Below are 17,160 nucleotides of genomic sequence, written 5' to 3'. Positions count from 1 at the left end.
CTTATCCTGTATTATACTCCAGAGCTGCGCTCACTATTCTGCTGGTACAGTCACTGTGTACATACATTACATTACTTATCCTGTATTATACTCCAGAGCTGCGCTCACTATTCTGCTGGTGCAGTCACTGTGTACATACATTACATTACCTATCCTGTATTATACTCCAGAGCTGCGCTCACTATTCTGCTGGTACAGTCACTGTGTACGTACATTACATTACTTATCCTGTATTATACTCCAGAGCTGCGCTCACTATTCTGCTGGTACAGTCACTGTGTACGTACATTACATTACTTATCCTGTATTATACTCCAGAGCTGCACTCACTATTCTGCTGGTGCAGTCACTGTGTACATACATTACATTATCCTGTACAGATTCGATATTACACATATAGAAAACAAACCTCTGACCGGCCACGTACGTGAACACTCTCCCACTCCTGCGCTCTCACTCCTCGGTCTCTCTGTGGTTCTCTGCTCTACATTAGGGCTCAGTTCACATACTTGTTCTGCAGACTGACTCTTCCTTTGGATATCTTTATTTACGTCGATAACGAGCGCTTGTGTCTGCGGAGAGGACGTATCTTGTTGTACAAGCGGTTCACAGGCTCAGACAGTGCTTTCTCAAGGTCTTTTGATGCAGCTGCTCCCGCGACTTTCTATCTCATCATAACACATAGCAGGACCTATAAAACCTTGAATGTAAGAAACCTTAGCACATGAGGTAACCGATTCCCAAAAATGGTGAAAAGTAATGTTTACTCTTCGGGCCTGGACACCTCCATCTTTACTATTACACCTTGTTTGTGTTTATTATTCCCCAATGTGATTCTCGATAAACCTGTGAAGGGGAACAGGATCCTGAGAACATCAAAAACAGAGCTACGGCTCACCACTAGTGATGGTGGACTTCACGAATATTCGTGATTCTGCCCAGGCAGATTCGTGGATGCGCCACCGTGTTGTAGACTCTCTTCAGGCCCCAGAGTATAAATATCAGAGGCCATGGAGGTTGCGCCATACAACTGTTAGACTCACTTTCTCCAGTCTTCTTCTCTGGGCCTGGCTGGTTTCTTCCACATCACTGCTGAGGCCCGCTCTCAGGAGAAAGTTGACATCATCATATACGGCATCAAAATGTCATGGCGTCAACCCTCCCCCTGTAACTCACCACGACCTGGAACCTATGACGTCACGAGAAGAGGCGGGACTCACTGAGGAGGACCAGAGAAGAAGACTTGGAGACCAAAGAGGATGGAGGAAGTCCAGGGATGGTAAGTCTAGACTAGTAAGTTTACACACCCTCCAAGGCCTTCGATTATATTCTCTTGGGCATGGAGAGACCACAGAGTGTAATAATGGTCAGTGATGGTCCAGAACCATCTTATTGTTCTGAAGTATCTCGGGTGGTGAGAAGTTTTTAACACACGTGGATTAATTAACCCTTCAGCAGATCATCGAGTATGTTCCTCACCACCCATTGACTGAGGGTTTTCCACCATGTCGATATTAAGCACCGTGTATTCCACATGTAGTACCGAACGACTAGGCTAACTAGGGATGAAGTGCAAACATCCCAACCATCCAGTTCTCCATAGGCCCTTACAAGAGGCCCACTCTACCCACCTCTGTTTTAAAGGGCCAACGAAACAGGAATTGCTCAATTTTTCCGGTATGCCAACACATCTCTCCTGAGGACCACACCTTTCTTCAGAGGTTGTCCTTCTTACACGGTTTCCCATCGAAGCAGCGCCAAGACAAATGCCAAAACGTCAAGGGAATCCTACTGGAATTCAGAAGTCTCACGCCAACCCCAAGATCTCAGATAGAACAGCCCTCAAGGGCCACTGGGCTCTAACAATGAGTCAACTGGATCTTCTCGTCAAGAGGTCTACTCAACAGAGACCCGATCTCCCAAATTCCCAAAAAATCCAGGGCACAGGATGATCCAATGAGCTTCGGCAAACATGATTATTGGCCCTTGAACTTTTTAAGGCCTTAATGGCTAAAATGGTTATCAGACAATTGAACCTCCATTCATTTTGGTGGAAGGAACTTGAGAACCATCCATTTTTTGAGATAGGTGGAGTCTCCACTGGTCAAATGTTTTTGACATTGAAGTCAAACCAAAAGGCCATACATACTGTATATCGTCTTGTCCACTGAATTGTGCTGCTACCCAGCTTTTTCAGGATCCTCTCCAGCTACCTGTGGTTGCTGTTGGACACTTCTATAGGTTGTACTAGCCCAGAGTCCATTGATTTCTCTTGAGCCTGAAATGAGATGTGCATGAGCACCCCCAGGAGTACCGAGACCACCACATTTGGCTTTCACACATGTCCAGATGAGCTGATCGAAAACACTTGTTATGTTGTCAGTGCACACTGCTGGGATTAGATTCATAATTTCAGTACATGACAACATGCAAAAAAATAGAGCAGGTTCCATTGTGTAATAGTCAATGGAATCCGTCCAAACAACTTCTAACCCTGAGGGAATACACATCTTGCAGTGCGAGAATTACTAGTAGTAGCTCCATGTTGCGTTATGTTCGGTTCAGTAGAACATCATGCGGGGGAAGGGCCACGTTGGGGTCTGATTGTTGTAAAATGACCAAAAATCATGGCTAGGTCATGAAACTGGACTCTATGCGTTTCATTCCAGGACAAGACTATAAACTTTCATCTAGGCATGGGGGTAACGTCCAGAGAAGCAGGGATAGGAGTAGCTGCTATGGGGCCCTACAACGATGGGGCCAATCTCTAAATACAGATAGCTATTATTATTACAATGCCTACGTATATAATTATCTTTATGTAAATTTTCGATAGAACAGTATTTGGAGCTTAAATACTAATACTAAAAGCTAAATAATACACTAGGATGTGCACATCACAAGGTATACATAGATTTGACGTCACCCCTGTAGGTTGGAAGTCTCCCTCTCCTCCCTTGCTACTGACCTTTACTTGTGTAGTGTAGTGACAAGATGCAAACTCTTGCAGCAACAGTAGGGTTAACGATGCACAATATTTGTCTGCACAGCCTACAGACAGACGACATACAGACAGTCCCCATTTTACAATGTTGCATATGGCACAGATTTTGCTTTGGGGCTCAGTACCTAGAGGTCATGTGACCTAAAGGTCCTTCGGCACAACAATACAATGCAATAACAGTCCCGGCCACCAGATGGCAACACAGCTATAGAAATGTTTACATACGGGAGAGCCGAGACTTATGTCTTCGCAACACGAAATCCTCTCTCCACATCTGTACGGCAAGCGCCTTCATGCAACTTTAATAGTTGAAATTTATTCCATTTTATTTCAAATATCACAAAATACAAAACGAACTATCAAAAATTGTGCTTGAAAATATAAAATAATAGATATTAGACTCTTTTAGTTGTTTTCTTTAGTATTCTTCGTTAAAGGGGTACTCCGGGTGACTTGCAAAACTGCAAAAATACAGAAAGTATAGTGAGACCTCTTCTTATATGCTGAAGGACATTTTTTCAGTAGCAGAATGATTTATCTGAATTTTTCACTTGAATGGGACTGAGTTGCAATACCAGACACAGCCTATAGACAAGAGTGGCGCTGTTTCTTTATAATTAAAAAAGAGACTATTTTACTCATCTTTTCTAGCACTTTTGTAATGATGTATTCTTAGGTCTTTTAAATCAGATCGGTGAGGTTCTGAATCCTGGCACCCTCACTGCACAGCTGATCAGTAGGGGTCCCCGGGGTCAGCCCCACATCAATCTGATATCAATGATCTAAGTATAGGTCATTATTATTAAAGTCTTGTAAAAACATGTTAATTTGGCGTTTCTTAAAATTCTCATTCAGAATTCTGGGCTCTAAATCTGCAAATATTAAATCAGAATTTTGAAAATTTTGATTATTCTGAAATCAAGCCTAATAGTAACTAGAAATCTCTCAAAATTGTCACTTTTTAATGCTGATCTTTAGGTGATGCTTTTTATTAGTGTCATCTATCGCACTAACTTAGTCACCTATAGGTGGCCCTAGAGAGACAATTGTCAATTTTCTGGAGCAAAATTTTGATTTAGAATTTAAATTTAGAATTTAAATTTCTATTTTATTATTAATATTGGACCTAGATATTCTTATGTGAAGACCTAATATAAATTTTTTTTAAAATATAATTTGATTTTACATATATGTACAATAAAAGTACAATTTTAAAACGTGATATATATAACATATATATATATATATATATATATATATATATATATATATATATATATATATATATATCTCAAATAAATATCAAATATTTATTTGATACATATTAGGCATAATGATTCCGACGTGTTTATTAATTCATCTTATTATTGTCCGCCCCGGGCTCTGGATCATATTACGGTGTTGCAATAGTCAGCGGATATTTCAGTAAATATAATCTAATAACCTGTTTACAAAAATAAGAAAATGTTCTAGATTCGGATTTTGGCAAAGAGGTTGTACGGAGCGGGAGAGCCGATTGCACAAAGCCTCATTGTTCTCTGTATGTTACACTATGGATAACATTCCTCTTTACTCCCAGGCTTGGGGTTTCTGTTTTCCTTGCCAAAAACTATTCCTGGCAACTTCACCCCGGCCGGTTCCCCGTACACCTCGCTTGTAATGGACGCGGCACATAAATTGTTTATATCTGGGATGTGATCGCTCCACGAATCTGTTTCTCCTCTGGCCAAGAAGGAAATGAATGTTTAATTTGTGCAGATTTATGTTCGCGGCGAAACCTAAAGGGATCCGGGGGGTTCAAAAATGTTAAAAAAATTCTCAATATGTATTGGACAAAAAAAATTACAAATGAATGTTCAGTTTATGAGGTTACTTCTACCGTATAATATAGTCTCGTGGAAGCTTACAGCACCAAAGGGAATGTGACCGTGCCACCACTTGTGTGACCCATCATGGCGGCCATGTTATAGGACTCCTAGTTTACTCCGGACTCTCTTCTATGAGGTAGGAAGAACCCAATAGGTCCATTCAACAGGGGTATACACAGGTTGTTTTCAAGTGGGAAAAGGGGTCATTATAATATAATATAGCCAAGATGGCGCTGTGGCAAGTGAGAACTTTTGCTGGTGAGGCCGATGGTCAACGACAGGGTCATGATGTGTCACTCGCCGTCTCCCGTTTTCCCAGAAAGTGGTTAAAGTGTAAAGATAAAGATCCCTGGTATCGGTATGGAACAAACCAGGTTCGTTATGAATTTCCAAAAAATTTCAAAAATTTTTTGCTACCCGAGAATCACTATTGTACCTTGAGTAGAAGCCCAGAGGGTTATGGAAATGTAAGCCATCAATACTCACCTTCCCTCCCCTCTCCTGGGCTCCCTTGTGCTACTCTTTGCTTGGGTGACATCATGGGGTGCCAGGCACTGCTGAGGCCTATGATTGGGCAAGTGTGGTCACATGGAGTGTGCCAACATCAATAAGCTAAGACGTAAGTGTCATGACATTCGTGCGCCCCACATGAAGGTAGAAGATGACCACGAGGAAAGGTAAATATTAGTGTCTATTATGTTTCGGCCCCTCCCCTGGGTCTCCCATTATTATACCCTGGGGTCTGAGGAGAACGTATAGTATAGTAATAGAACCTCCGACTCGAACCAAAATGAAGTAGGAGGATGAACCTCAAATATATATATGTTCTGCAATGTTACCCCATCTCTTATCCCTTGTGATATAAGGCAGTTAAGTGGTTGAGTTGATGATCCTTGGCCCAGGGCGGTAGAAGAGTTAATGCTGTATATCCAGGGTCTAGTGGTTACTCACCTCTCCTGACTGAAGGACATCCAGGATGTACCAGGAAACTGAACATCAATGGCCTAGCGTTCTGTTTGCTTCCCGCACTGATCATAGAGATGGATGCAGATAGACAATAGAGAGAACTGTGCAGCTCTAATGTAATGTACTGCTACATAGTTCTCCCTATGATCAGGTAGAACAAGTCTGAAAGGTTCAACCCAGCAAAGCTAGATTTTGAGAGATGCTACCATACTGCTCTCAGGGTTAGCTCAACACTTACCTGGGCATTATAAAAAAACAAAAACCCCTGCATAGGCAAGTGTGCAGTTATAACTATGTAAATACCCCCTACCATACAGAATATGGACACCTATGCATATAAATGCCACAATACCCCTATATAGCCATGTACATCATCATGAGACAACCTGTTTAATCTGTACACCTCCTAATATGCTTTAGTTTCTCACCATTTTTGTTTTACTACACCCTAAGTTACTAAATCCCTTTATATGAACATAGAACGTACATTGGTAGATTCACGTAGCGCAGGTTCCTGTTGATTCCATCAATGGTTTTCATGTCCTCTGGTGTCAGCTCAAAGTCGAAAACCTATAGAGAGAACCTGGTCATTTATTCAGTTTACACAGAAGTATTAGTGAGTTTGGTGGTGAGCTCCCCCTAGTGGTGGCTGCTGGCAGTCACAATTTTTCTAAATGTTGTCAACCAGAAGGTTCAAGCCACTCCTCCTGACAGTGACACATGGTAAGTTTTGGCCCAACTCAATGCAGATATTAGGGTGGAGCATATGTAAATTAATATAAAAGGGACCGCCTCCATCACCACCAATTCTGTACATCCTTCAATAGACTCCGCTACATTTGGAATTTGTTGTCTAGCCCCCACCATTCCTGAGTAATCATTTCTGTTAGTTTCAGCACCCAATATGCTAATTAGGTTCTCTACTGTCAGGTGATTGGGTCCTGTAGCAGATATCAGACCACCTGCATGAGAGTAGAGAGGCTACTTAGTATATAAGTGCTGAATCTAATAGCAGGGATTGCTCAGGAATGGTGGGGGCTAGAGAAAAAATTCAATTAATTGTAACCACTGCATCAAGACCAGCCGGGGCTAGAGGTAAAAATTCCAACTGTGTCCGATTCAAAAATTGACCAAATATCTGACTCATCTTTTACCTTGAAGTTTTCCCTGATTCGGGCCGGATTATAACTCTTGGCTACGGGCACTACTCCACGCTGGATTTGATAACGGATGGCAACATGTGCCGGGGTTTTACCGTATTTCTTTCCATTTTCCGCTAGTACAGGATCTTCCAGTAGGACAGGGGCGCTTTGATCTGACCTGAGGATCGGAAAAGGGACTATAAATTTTTGGGTTTTTTATTACTTTCCATTGTTTTTGTCACATTGTTCAAGTCCAAGCAAGTTCCTGGACTGAAAGGGTTAGTTATATAGGTTTTGTCACAAGCCAACATGGGCTAGACATGAGAGGCAGCTGTCTAGGGCGCTACTGACTTCATGATCAATTGACACCAACCTTGAAATGGAGTGGCAGTCAACTGAAAACCACTCCTTATAGAAAGATATAAGGATCCCAGTTGCCTCTCCATGAAAAAATATTGATAAAGATTGAGCAGCACATACCAGTTCTTGTGTCTCTGTGACCCCAGCACGCTATATCCCGCAAGCAGGATATCCTTAGATTTGCAGTATTCTAACAGTTTGCTCTGGTTCAGATATGGGTGACATTCCACCTGCAAAACACCAAACTTACCATAATTTCTGCCTGCAGGCACCACTAGGGGGAGCTCTGGAGCTTACTGCATACAGATTGTACATTGAACTCAATAATAAGTCAATATGCAGCAAGCTCTTAAGCTCCCCCTAGCGGTGTCCCCAGGAAGTCTGAATTTTATCATGTAAATCTATAACTAAGTCGGGGATTTGGAGCTCTGCTTCAGGAAAAGGAGCTCTGACCCCAATAAAGATTTATTAAGTTCACAAACACAAATTTGGGATCTATTTAATTTTTTTTTGCCAACCTGGTTCAAGACTGGTTTATACTTCAGGCTGGGCTTGTTAAGAATCATTTCCAGTTGACGACGGTTAAAATTAGACACTCCGATAGATTTTAACAGTCCGGCATCTTTACATTTCTCCATGGCCTGTGAATAAAAGACACTCTCTTATGACATGAGATACTACTAAATATAAATAAATCTATCTATCTATCTATCTATCTATCTATCTATCTATCTATCTAGTGTCTATCAGATATCATTCTGTATGCCTGCAGGTACCACTAGAGGGAGCTCAGGAGCTTAGCGCATACTATTTATACACTGGACTCAATTATAACACAGTATGCAATAAACTCTAAAGCTCCCCCTAGTGGTGACTGCAGGGAAGTAGAATTTTATCAAGAATGTTAAAGTAAAATTGAAAGGAATCAAATCCATGGTCAGTCTAGTTATGTTTGGTGTCAGATAGAAGAAAATTTGGATCTGTTAAACCATCAGTTTCCAAGATCCTTGGCATTCTTGTGACTCTAGTTCCTTCACTGGGCCCCACTTTGTCCTTGCTCTATTGCTCCACAGAACAAAGGACATGGACCTGATGAAGGACATGACCTACCCAGCCCAATATTTCTATCAAACCCCATCTCTCACCTCCCAAATTGCACACAGGTCTGTACTTGTGTCAAGGAGATATTTCCCGTTTTCATCCATAGGGATAAAATCTCCGCCAGCCTAGGAAATAAGAGCGATTAATCAATCCCGTGCCAAATGGAGTGTACAGAGAGTACTGGCCGATAATCTGAGCGCTAAATCCAGGTGGCAGAGGCCCAACCCGAGTCATTGGGGCTCAAGCTTGTATTATAAGGTTACATTAAGTAATATTACTGGGTCACAAGATAGATACGAGGGAGAGAGAGACATAGATAGATAGATAGATAGATAGATAGATAGAGATAGATAGATAGATAGATAGATAGATAGATAGATAGGAGATAGATAGATAGATAGATAGATAGATAGATAGATAGATAGGAGATAGATAGATGATAGATAGATAGATAGATAGATAGATAGATAGGAGATAGATAGATGATAGATAGATAGATAGATAGATAGATAGATAGATAGATAGATAGGAGATAGATAGATAGATAGATAGATAGATAGATAGGAGATAGATAGATGATAGATAGATAGATAGATAGATAGATAGATAGATAGATAGATAGATAGGAGATAGATAGATAGATAGATAGATATGAGATAGATAGATAGATAGATAGATAGATAGATAGATAATAGATAGATAGATAGATAGATAGATAGATAGATAGATAGGAGATAGATAGATAGATAGATAGATAGATAGGAGATAGATAGATGATTGATAGATAGATAGATAGATAGATAGATAGATAGATAGATAGATAGATAGGAGATAGATAGATATCTGTAAGGTCACATACAGGAGAATATCGCACTCACTTATTTCACTTTGTTCTTGGAGTTCTGCCTGATTTTTGTCTTTTAGATAAAAACTCCAAATCTCACACTCAGTAAAATGTGTTTGACATTGCAGCACGGACACATCACACAGGGTAGATATATATCGAGAGAGAGCAACTGCAATGTCCTTGTGCATAATAATGTGAAACACCTTTTACTAAGTGCTGGACTTGGAACCGTAGTGAAATATTCCCATGGGCGCCCGCCCGGCCTGAGCATACAGCTGACATCTTTATCCACTTATAGAGATAACTGATAATAGAGAGATCGAGAACCACAGACAGAATATGAGATAGATAGAGTGGTTTTGCAAAAGTTTTCATACCCGTTGAACTTGTACATATTTTGTCACCTTAGACCCACAAACGTACATGTGTTTTGTTGAGATTTTCAGTGATAGCCAACACAAAGCGGCCGATAATTGTGAAATGGAAAGAAAATTATATCTGGTTATCAATCACAATTGCTGTTCTGAGAAGGCCTCAGTGGTTTGTTAGAGAACACTAGTGAACAAACTGCATCATAAAGACCAAGGAACCCATCAGACAGGTCAGGGCTAGGTTATAAAATCACATCCCGAGCTTTGATCATAGGATAGGATAGGAGATAGAAAGATAGATAGATAGATAGAAAGATAGATAGATAGATAGATACTGTAGATAGATACTGTAGATAGATAGATAGATAGATAGATAGATAGATAGATAGATACTGTAGATAGATACTGTAGATAGATAGATAGATAGATAGATAGATAGAGAGATAGATAGGAGATAGATAGATAGATAGATAGATAGGAGATCGGAGATAGGAGATAGATAGATAGATAGATAGATAGATAGATAGATAGAGAGAGAGAGAGAGATAGATAGATAGATAGATAGATAGATAGATAGATAGATAGGAGATAGATAGATAGATAGATAGATAGATAGATAGGAGATAGATAGATAGATAGATAGATAGATAGATAGATAGATAGGAGATCGGAGATCGGAGATAGATAGATAGATAGATAGATAGATAGGAGATCGGAGATCGGAGATAGATAGATAGATAGATAGATAGATAGATAGATAGATAGATAGAAGATAGATAGATAGATAGATAGATAGATAGATAGATAGGAGATCGGAGATAGATAGATAGATAGATAGATAGATAGATAGATAGGAGATAGATAGATAGATAGATAGATAGATAGATAGATAGATAGATAGATAGATAGATAGATAGATAGATAGGAGATCGGAGATAGATAGATAGATAGATAGGAGATAGATAGATAGATAGATAGATAGGAGATAGATAGATAGATAGACTGATAAGACACCACCTTGAGAGAAAACGGCCAGTGTATGAGGAAGAGGTCCATGTAGTCCAGCTGAAGAGTCTCCAAGGATTGTCTCACATTTGGTTCCACAAGTTCTGGTTTGTGAAATGTCGACCAAAGCTGAAAAACAAATCACGGATTCTATGAATGGAAAGACCTGAGGATAATAGAGGAATGTTCTCTTCTTCGCACCGCGCAGTAACTTCCTGTGACTACCTCCGTACACCGGACTACATGTATGTATCTGGTAGTCAGCCGCACAGGAGGAGGGGCTGCACTATACATGTATGTAAGGAACACAAGGCTTAGAATTTATAGGGGACATCAGGGCTCCATCCACAAATCCTTGATCCCTCCGCAGCCTGGGGGGGTGGGGGTGGGGTGGGAGTTGTGCCACTTGGGTGGGTATTAGGGCATTTGTTATACGTCCCATGATCTGACGGGTCTATCTGCTGACACAACGCCATTAACCTGCAGATGTTTGGCCACGGAGGAAACCACAAACTGCTCGCCCGGCCAGCAGCACATGTTAGGGCATGGAGTCAGTAATACGTGTTACATTCCGATATCTGACCCCGGCCTGGAGTCCGCGCTGGCTCGCCTTCACTTCTAACAGCAAGAAAGTTCCATTCCTTAAGGAACAGACGTCGTAATCCAACCACATGTGCCGGTCCCTGCGGCCAAAAACAGATTTACTGCTGGACTGAGTGGCCGGGGAGAGAAGAGGCCACCAGAAAAGGGGAAACTCCGGAGAGGCGAGAAAGTCCCAGGAAATAGAAGACAAAGGGGCGTCCTCTTATAGGAATTATATCTTACCCTGGAAAAGCTGGGTGCGGAGAATTGTGGGATGTTATAGCCGTGTGACTGCCATGGGGTGGGGGTCTTATGATCCATTGTGGATGTCATAAGTCCATAAGGGTTGTCATGGGGTCAATGAGACTATGACACTGCTGTTATACGGGAAATGTGACGATATTCAGGAATCTTGACTATTAAGGCGGCATTATGGCGGTGAGTATGCACTAGTTACATACCGCGGCCCTCCTGCTATATATCAGTCATGAATCAGGAGGATCAGCATGAACAGTTTCATAGTGTCATACTAAACTCCTCCTTCATATAATCCCGAGTCCTCACCTTCCCGGTGTAGAACAAGTCCTCGCGTTTTACAGTCCCATCTGCGATCTTCTTCTGAATCGCCCGACCAACTTCTTTTTCATTTTGGTACATATGAGCCCCATCAATATGACGGAAACCAACATCAATAGCGACTTCAGTGGCCGGCTCACTATCAGAGATGGGATCCTAAGTACAAGATAAGTAATGTAATGTGAGCGCAGCTCTGGAGTATAATACAGGATAAGTAATGTAATGTATGTACACAGTGACTGTACCAGCAGAATAGTGAGCGCAGCTCTGGAGTATAATACAGGATAAGTAATGTAATGTATGTACACAGTGACTGTACCAGCAGAATAGTGAGCGCAGCTCTGGAGTATAATACAGGATAAGTAATGTAATGTATGTACACAGTGACTGTACCAGCAGAATAGTGAGCGCAGCTCTGGAGTATAATACAGGATAAGTAATGTAATGTATGTACACAGTGACTGTAGCAGCAGAATAGTGAGCGCAGCTCTGGAGTATAATACAGGATAAGTAATGTAATGTATGTACACAGTGACTGTACCAGCAGAATAGTGAGCGCAGCTCTGGAGTATAATACAGGATAAGTAATGTAATGTATGTACACAGTGACTGTACCAGCAGAATAGTGAGCGCAGCTCTGGAGTATAATACAGGATAAGTAATGTAATGTATGTACACAGTGACTGTACCAGCAGAATAGTGAGCGCAGCTCTGGAGTATAATACAGGATAAGTAATGTAATGTATGTACACAGTGACTGCACCGGCAGAATAGTGAGCGCAGCTCTGGGGTATAATACAGGATAAGTAATGTAATGTATGTACACAGTGACTGTACCGGCAGAATAGTGAGCGCAGCTCTGGAGTATAATACAGGATAAGTAATGTAATGTATGTACACAGTGACTGTACCAGCAGAATAGTGAGCGCAGCTCTGGAGTATAATACAGGATAAGTAATGTAATGTATGTACACAGTGACTGCACCAGCAGAATAGTGAGTGCAGCTCTGGAGTATAATACAGAATAAGTAATGTGAGAATAGTGAGTGCAGCTCTGGAGTATAATACAGCATAAGTAATGTAATGTAATGTATGTACACAGTGACTGCACCAGCAGAATAGTGAGCACAGCTCTGGAGTATAATACAGGATAAGTAATGTAATGTATGTACACAGTGACTGCACCAGCAGAATAGTGAGTGCAGCTCTGGAGTATAATACAGAATAAGTAATGTGAGAATAGTGAGTGCAGCTCTGGAGTATAATACAGGATAAGTAATGTAATGTATGTACACAGTGACTGCACCAGCAGAATAGTGAGTTCAGCTCTGGAGTATAATACAGGATAAGTAATGTAATGTATATACACAGTGACTGTACCAGCAGAATAGTGAGCGCAGCTCTGGAGTATAATACAGGATAAGTAATGTAATGTATGTACACAGTGACTGTACCAGCAGAATAGTGAGCGCAGCTCTGGAGTATAATACAGGATAAGTAATGTAATGTATGTACACAGTGACTGTACCAGCAGAATAGTGAGCACAGCTCTGGAGTATAATACAGGATAAGTAATGAAATGTATGTACACAGTGACTGTACCAGCAGAATAGTGAGCGCAGCTCTGGAGTATAATACAGGATAAGTAATGTAATGTATGTACACAGTGACTATACCAGCAGAATAGTGAGCACAGCTCTGGAGTATAATACAGGATGAGTAATGTAATGTATGTACACAGTGACTGCACCAGCAGAATAGTGAGCGCAGCTCTGGAGTATAATACAGGATAAGTAATGTAATGTATATACACAGTGACTGTACCAGCAGAATAGTGAGTGCAGCTCTGGAGTATAATACAGGATAAGTAATGTAATGTATGTACACAGTGACTGTACCAGCAGAATAGTGAGCGCAGCTCTGGAGTATAATACAGGATAAGTAATGTAATGTATGTACACAGTGACTGCACCAGCAGAATAGTGAGCGCAGCTCTGGGGTATAATACAGGATAAGTAATGTAATGTATGTACACAGTGACTGTACCGGCAGAATAGTGAGCGCAGCTCTGGAGTATAATACAGGATAAGTAATGTAATGTATGTACACAGTGACTGTACCAGCAGAATAGTGAGCGCAGCTCTGGAGTATAATACAGGATAAGTAATGTAATGTATGTACACAGTGACTGCACCAGCATAGTGAGTGCAGCTCTGGAGTATAATACAGAATAAGTAATGTGAGAATAGTGAGTGCAGCTCTGGAGTATAATACAGCATAAGTAATGTAATGTAATGTATGTACACAGTGACTGCACCAGCAGAATAGTGAGCACAGCTCTGGAGTATAATACAGGATAAGTAATGTAATGTATGTACACAGTGACTGCACCAGCAGAATAGTGAGTGCAGCTCTGGAGTATAATACAGAATAAGTAATGTGAGAATAGTGAGTGCAGCTCTGGAGTATAATACAGGATAAGTAATGTAATGTATGTACACAGTGACTGCACCAGCAGAATAGTGAGTTCAGCTCTGGAGTATAATACAGGATAAGTAATGTAATGTATATACACAGTGACTGTACCAGCAGAATAGTGAGCGCAGCTCTGGAGTATAATACAGGATAAGTAATGTAATGTATGTACACAGTGACTGTACCAGCAGAATAGTGAGCGCAGCTCTGGAGTATAATACAGGATAAGTAATGTAATGTATGTACACAGTGACTGTACCAGCAGAATAGTGAGCACAGCTCTGGAGTATAATACAGGATAAGTAATGAAATGTATGTACACAGTGACTGTACCAGCAGAATAGTGAGCGCAGCTCTGGAGTATAATACAGGATAAGTAATGTAATGTATGTACACAGTGACTATACCAGCAGAATAGTGAGCACAGCTCTGGAGTATAATACAGGATGAGTAATGTAATGTATGTACACAGTGACTGCACCAGCAGAATAGTGAGCGCAGCTCTGGAGTATAATACAGGATAAGTAATGTAATGTATATACACAGTGACTGTACCAGCAGAATAGTGAGTGCAGCTCTGGAGTATAATACAGGATAAGTAATGTAATGTATGTACACAGTGACTGCACCAGCAGAATAGTGAGCACAGCTCTGGAGTATAATACAGGATAAGTAATGTAATGTATGTACACAGTGACTGCACCAGCAGAATAGTGAGTGCAGCTCTGGAGTATAATACAGGATAAGTAATGTAATGTAATGTATGTACACAGTGACTGCACCAGCAGAATAGTGAGTTCAGCTCTGGAGTATAGTACAGGATAAGTAATGTAATGTATGTACACAGTGACTGCACCAGCAGAATAGTGAGCACAGCTCTGGAGTATAATACAGGATAAGTAATGTAATGTATGTACACAGTGACTGCACCAGCAGAATAGTGAGTGCAGCTCTGGAGTATAATACAGGATAAGTAATGTAATGTAATGTATGTACACAGTGACTGCACCAGCAGAATAGTGAGTTCAGCTCTGGAGTATAATACAGGATAAGTAATGTAATGTATGTACACAGTGACTGCACCAGCAGAATAGTGAGTGCAGCTCTGGAGTATAATACAGGATAAGTAAGGTAATGTATGTACACAGTGATTTCACCAGCAGAATAGTGAGCGCAGCTCTGGAGTATAATACAGGATAAGTAATGTAATGTATGTACACAGTGACTGCACCATCTATGCAGATTATTCTGGCGCTGCTGTCACATTGTATATACGGTATGTTCTTAGATATATTCTATATATATCGGGGTTAATGGTGGACATAACCTTTACACCAAATTTCATGTTAACAATAAGATTACAAAATTCTTATGAACTTTATCACCATCTAGTGCCAGCCATAGATCACTACAGTCCTGCTACGCTGTACAATCCTATATACTTATCTGTAGTACTCACGTATTCAGGCGCATACGTTCCAAACCCAATAACTGGGATTCGGTTCCCATCATTCATTAGGATTGAGGCCATGTCTGACGCCTGGAGAACAGAGTCTGAGAGGATAGAGAGCAGTGTATGGGAGTGTATAGAGCAGTGTATATGAGGGTGGAGCACACTATGCGGGTTATATAATGGGCTCTTCCTATAGTTGGAGGGCGTGAGGTTCTTGTATGGGAGGCCACGGTGAGGGACAGAAGAGAAACCTCTGATCTCAGCCGGTGCTGATTGCACTTGTGCACTTATCGTAGTGACATATATGTATGGCATAGTGTGGCAAGGGGTTAATAGAGTAAATTGTGAGAAGAAAACCAGTGCTATACGGTGCTATTAAGGGTTAATAATCCTTAGCTCGGACACCATGGGGTCAAGGTGCAGTGTAGTTTATTGCTGCGGTATGTCCATACAGGAGAACTGATAAGCCGCCATATAGCATCACTCCGCCCATATAGAAAATATTCCTTTAGATAACTGATATGTAAGATTTTAGGACATGGACTCTGTACACGAGTGACCTGATGACCACCAATAAGGTAGCCAAGCCTCTCCTGAAATACTCTGTGCTCTTATCAATGACGTCACACCTTCAAAGATCATGATGCCATTGTTATACAGCCTTGTCCTCGCCATCATCACTGAGAGAAGTCACTGCCCCCAACAAAATCAGCACACTTATCTGCTGTAATCCTCTGTGCTGCTGCTTGACTCAGCTCTTAAGAGTCATTCTGCCCCCTCCCACTTGTCTACATTCATCTCCTCCTATTACACTATTGCCCTGTGCACTTGCATTCATTTCTATGGGGCTACTGGACATAGCTTAGCGCTGGACTCAACCAACCTCCAACAGTCCCATAAAAGTGACTACAGCTGCAGTACATGGCAGGGTACGAGGGAATCCTGTTCTTGTGATCAGTGGGGGATCCCAGAAGTGAAGAGGGGATCACTTTGTCACATCAGTTTTTATGACCCCCTGTGTTAGCGTGATATTGTGCAAAATAGAGGTACAAGATAAAATTCTTTACCTACAGTAACCTCTAGGGGGAGCTCAGGAGCTTCTTGCATGGAGTTATACAGATGAGCTCCCCCTAGTGGTGGCTGTGGGCAGAATGTATTTTTAGCTCTATGCCGGGGATGTGGAGCTGTGTATTGGTAAATGGAGTTTACCCAGCACAGAATGTAGGACATGAGCTGTAGATTTACTCCAGTCCTCACATAATCTCATCTCGCTGCCCCCGATATTCTGATCAGCGGCCATCACTATCTACAGCCCTTATGTAGACTGTACTCTGTCTCCCTCCTGTGGCACTTTAGGAGAATGCAGGCATTGGCTTTGGTGTTTCTTTTCTTCCTTTCTGATATGACTAT

The 17,160-nt window shown here is 41.2% G+C and overlaps 1 protein-coding gene across 2 annotated transcripts; it reads right to left on the bottom strand.

Moving 5' to 3' along the window:
* Positions 1 to 3,422: 3,422 nt before the first annotated feature.
* LOC142204129 (aldo-keto reductase family 1 member C1-like) lies at positions 3,423 to 15,837 on the bottom strand. 2 transcript variants are annotated; one of them, XM_075275392.1, is made up of 9 exons: positions 15,757 to 15,837; positions 11,811 to 11,978; positions 10,677 to 10,793; positions 8,486 to 8,566; positions 7,859 to 7,981; positions 7,461 to 7,570; positions 6,993 to 7,158; positions 6,326 to 6,408; positions 3,423 to 3,465 (listed from the first exon to the last, which is right to left on the bottom strand). In XM_075275392.1, exons 1-9 carry the CDS (start codon positions 15,826 to 15,828, stop codon positions 3,423 to 3,425), a joined length of 963 nt encoding a protein of 320 aa, XP_075131493.1. In that variant the 5' UTR covers positions 15,829 to 15,837. The 2 variants fall into 2 exon arrangements, with proteins under 2 accessions (XP_075131493.1, XP_075131492.1); XM_075275391.1 differs by having other exon boundaries at positions 11,811 to 11,961; positions 15,740 to 15,813.
* Between the last annotated feature and the right edge of the window lie 1,323 nt (positions 15,838 to 17,160).

Source organism: Leptodactylus fuscus, chromosome 5 (assembly GCF_031893055.1).
Source record: "Leptodactylus fuscus isolate aLepFus1 chromosome 5, aLepFus1.hap2, whole genome shotgun sequence".
Taxonomy (NCBI): Eukaryota; Metazoa; Chordata; class Amphibia; order Anura; family Leptodactylidae; genus Leptodactylus; species Leptodactylus fuscus.
Note: the sequence above shows the minus strand (reverse complement) of the source record. Positions and strands in the feature narration are given on the sequence as shown.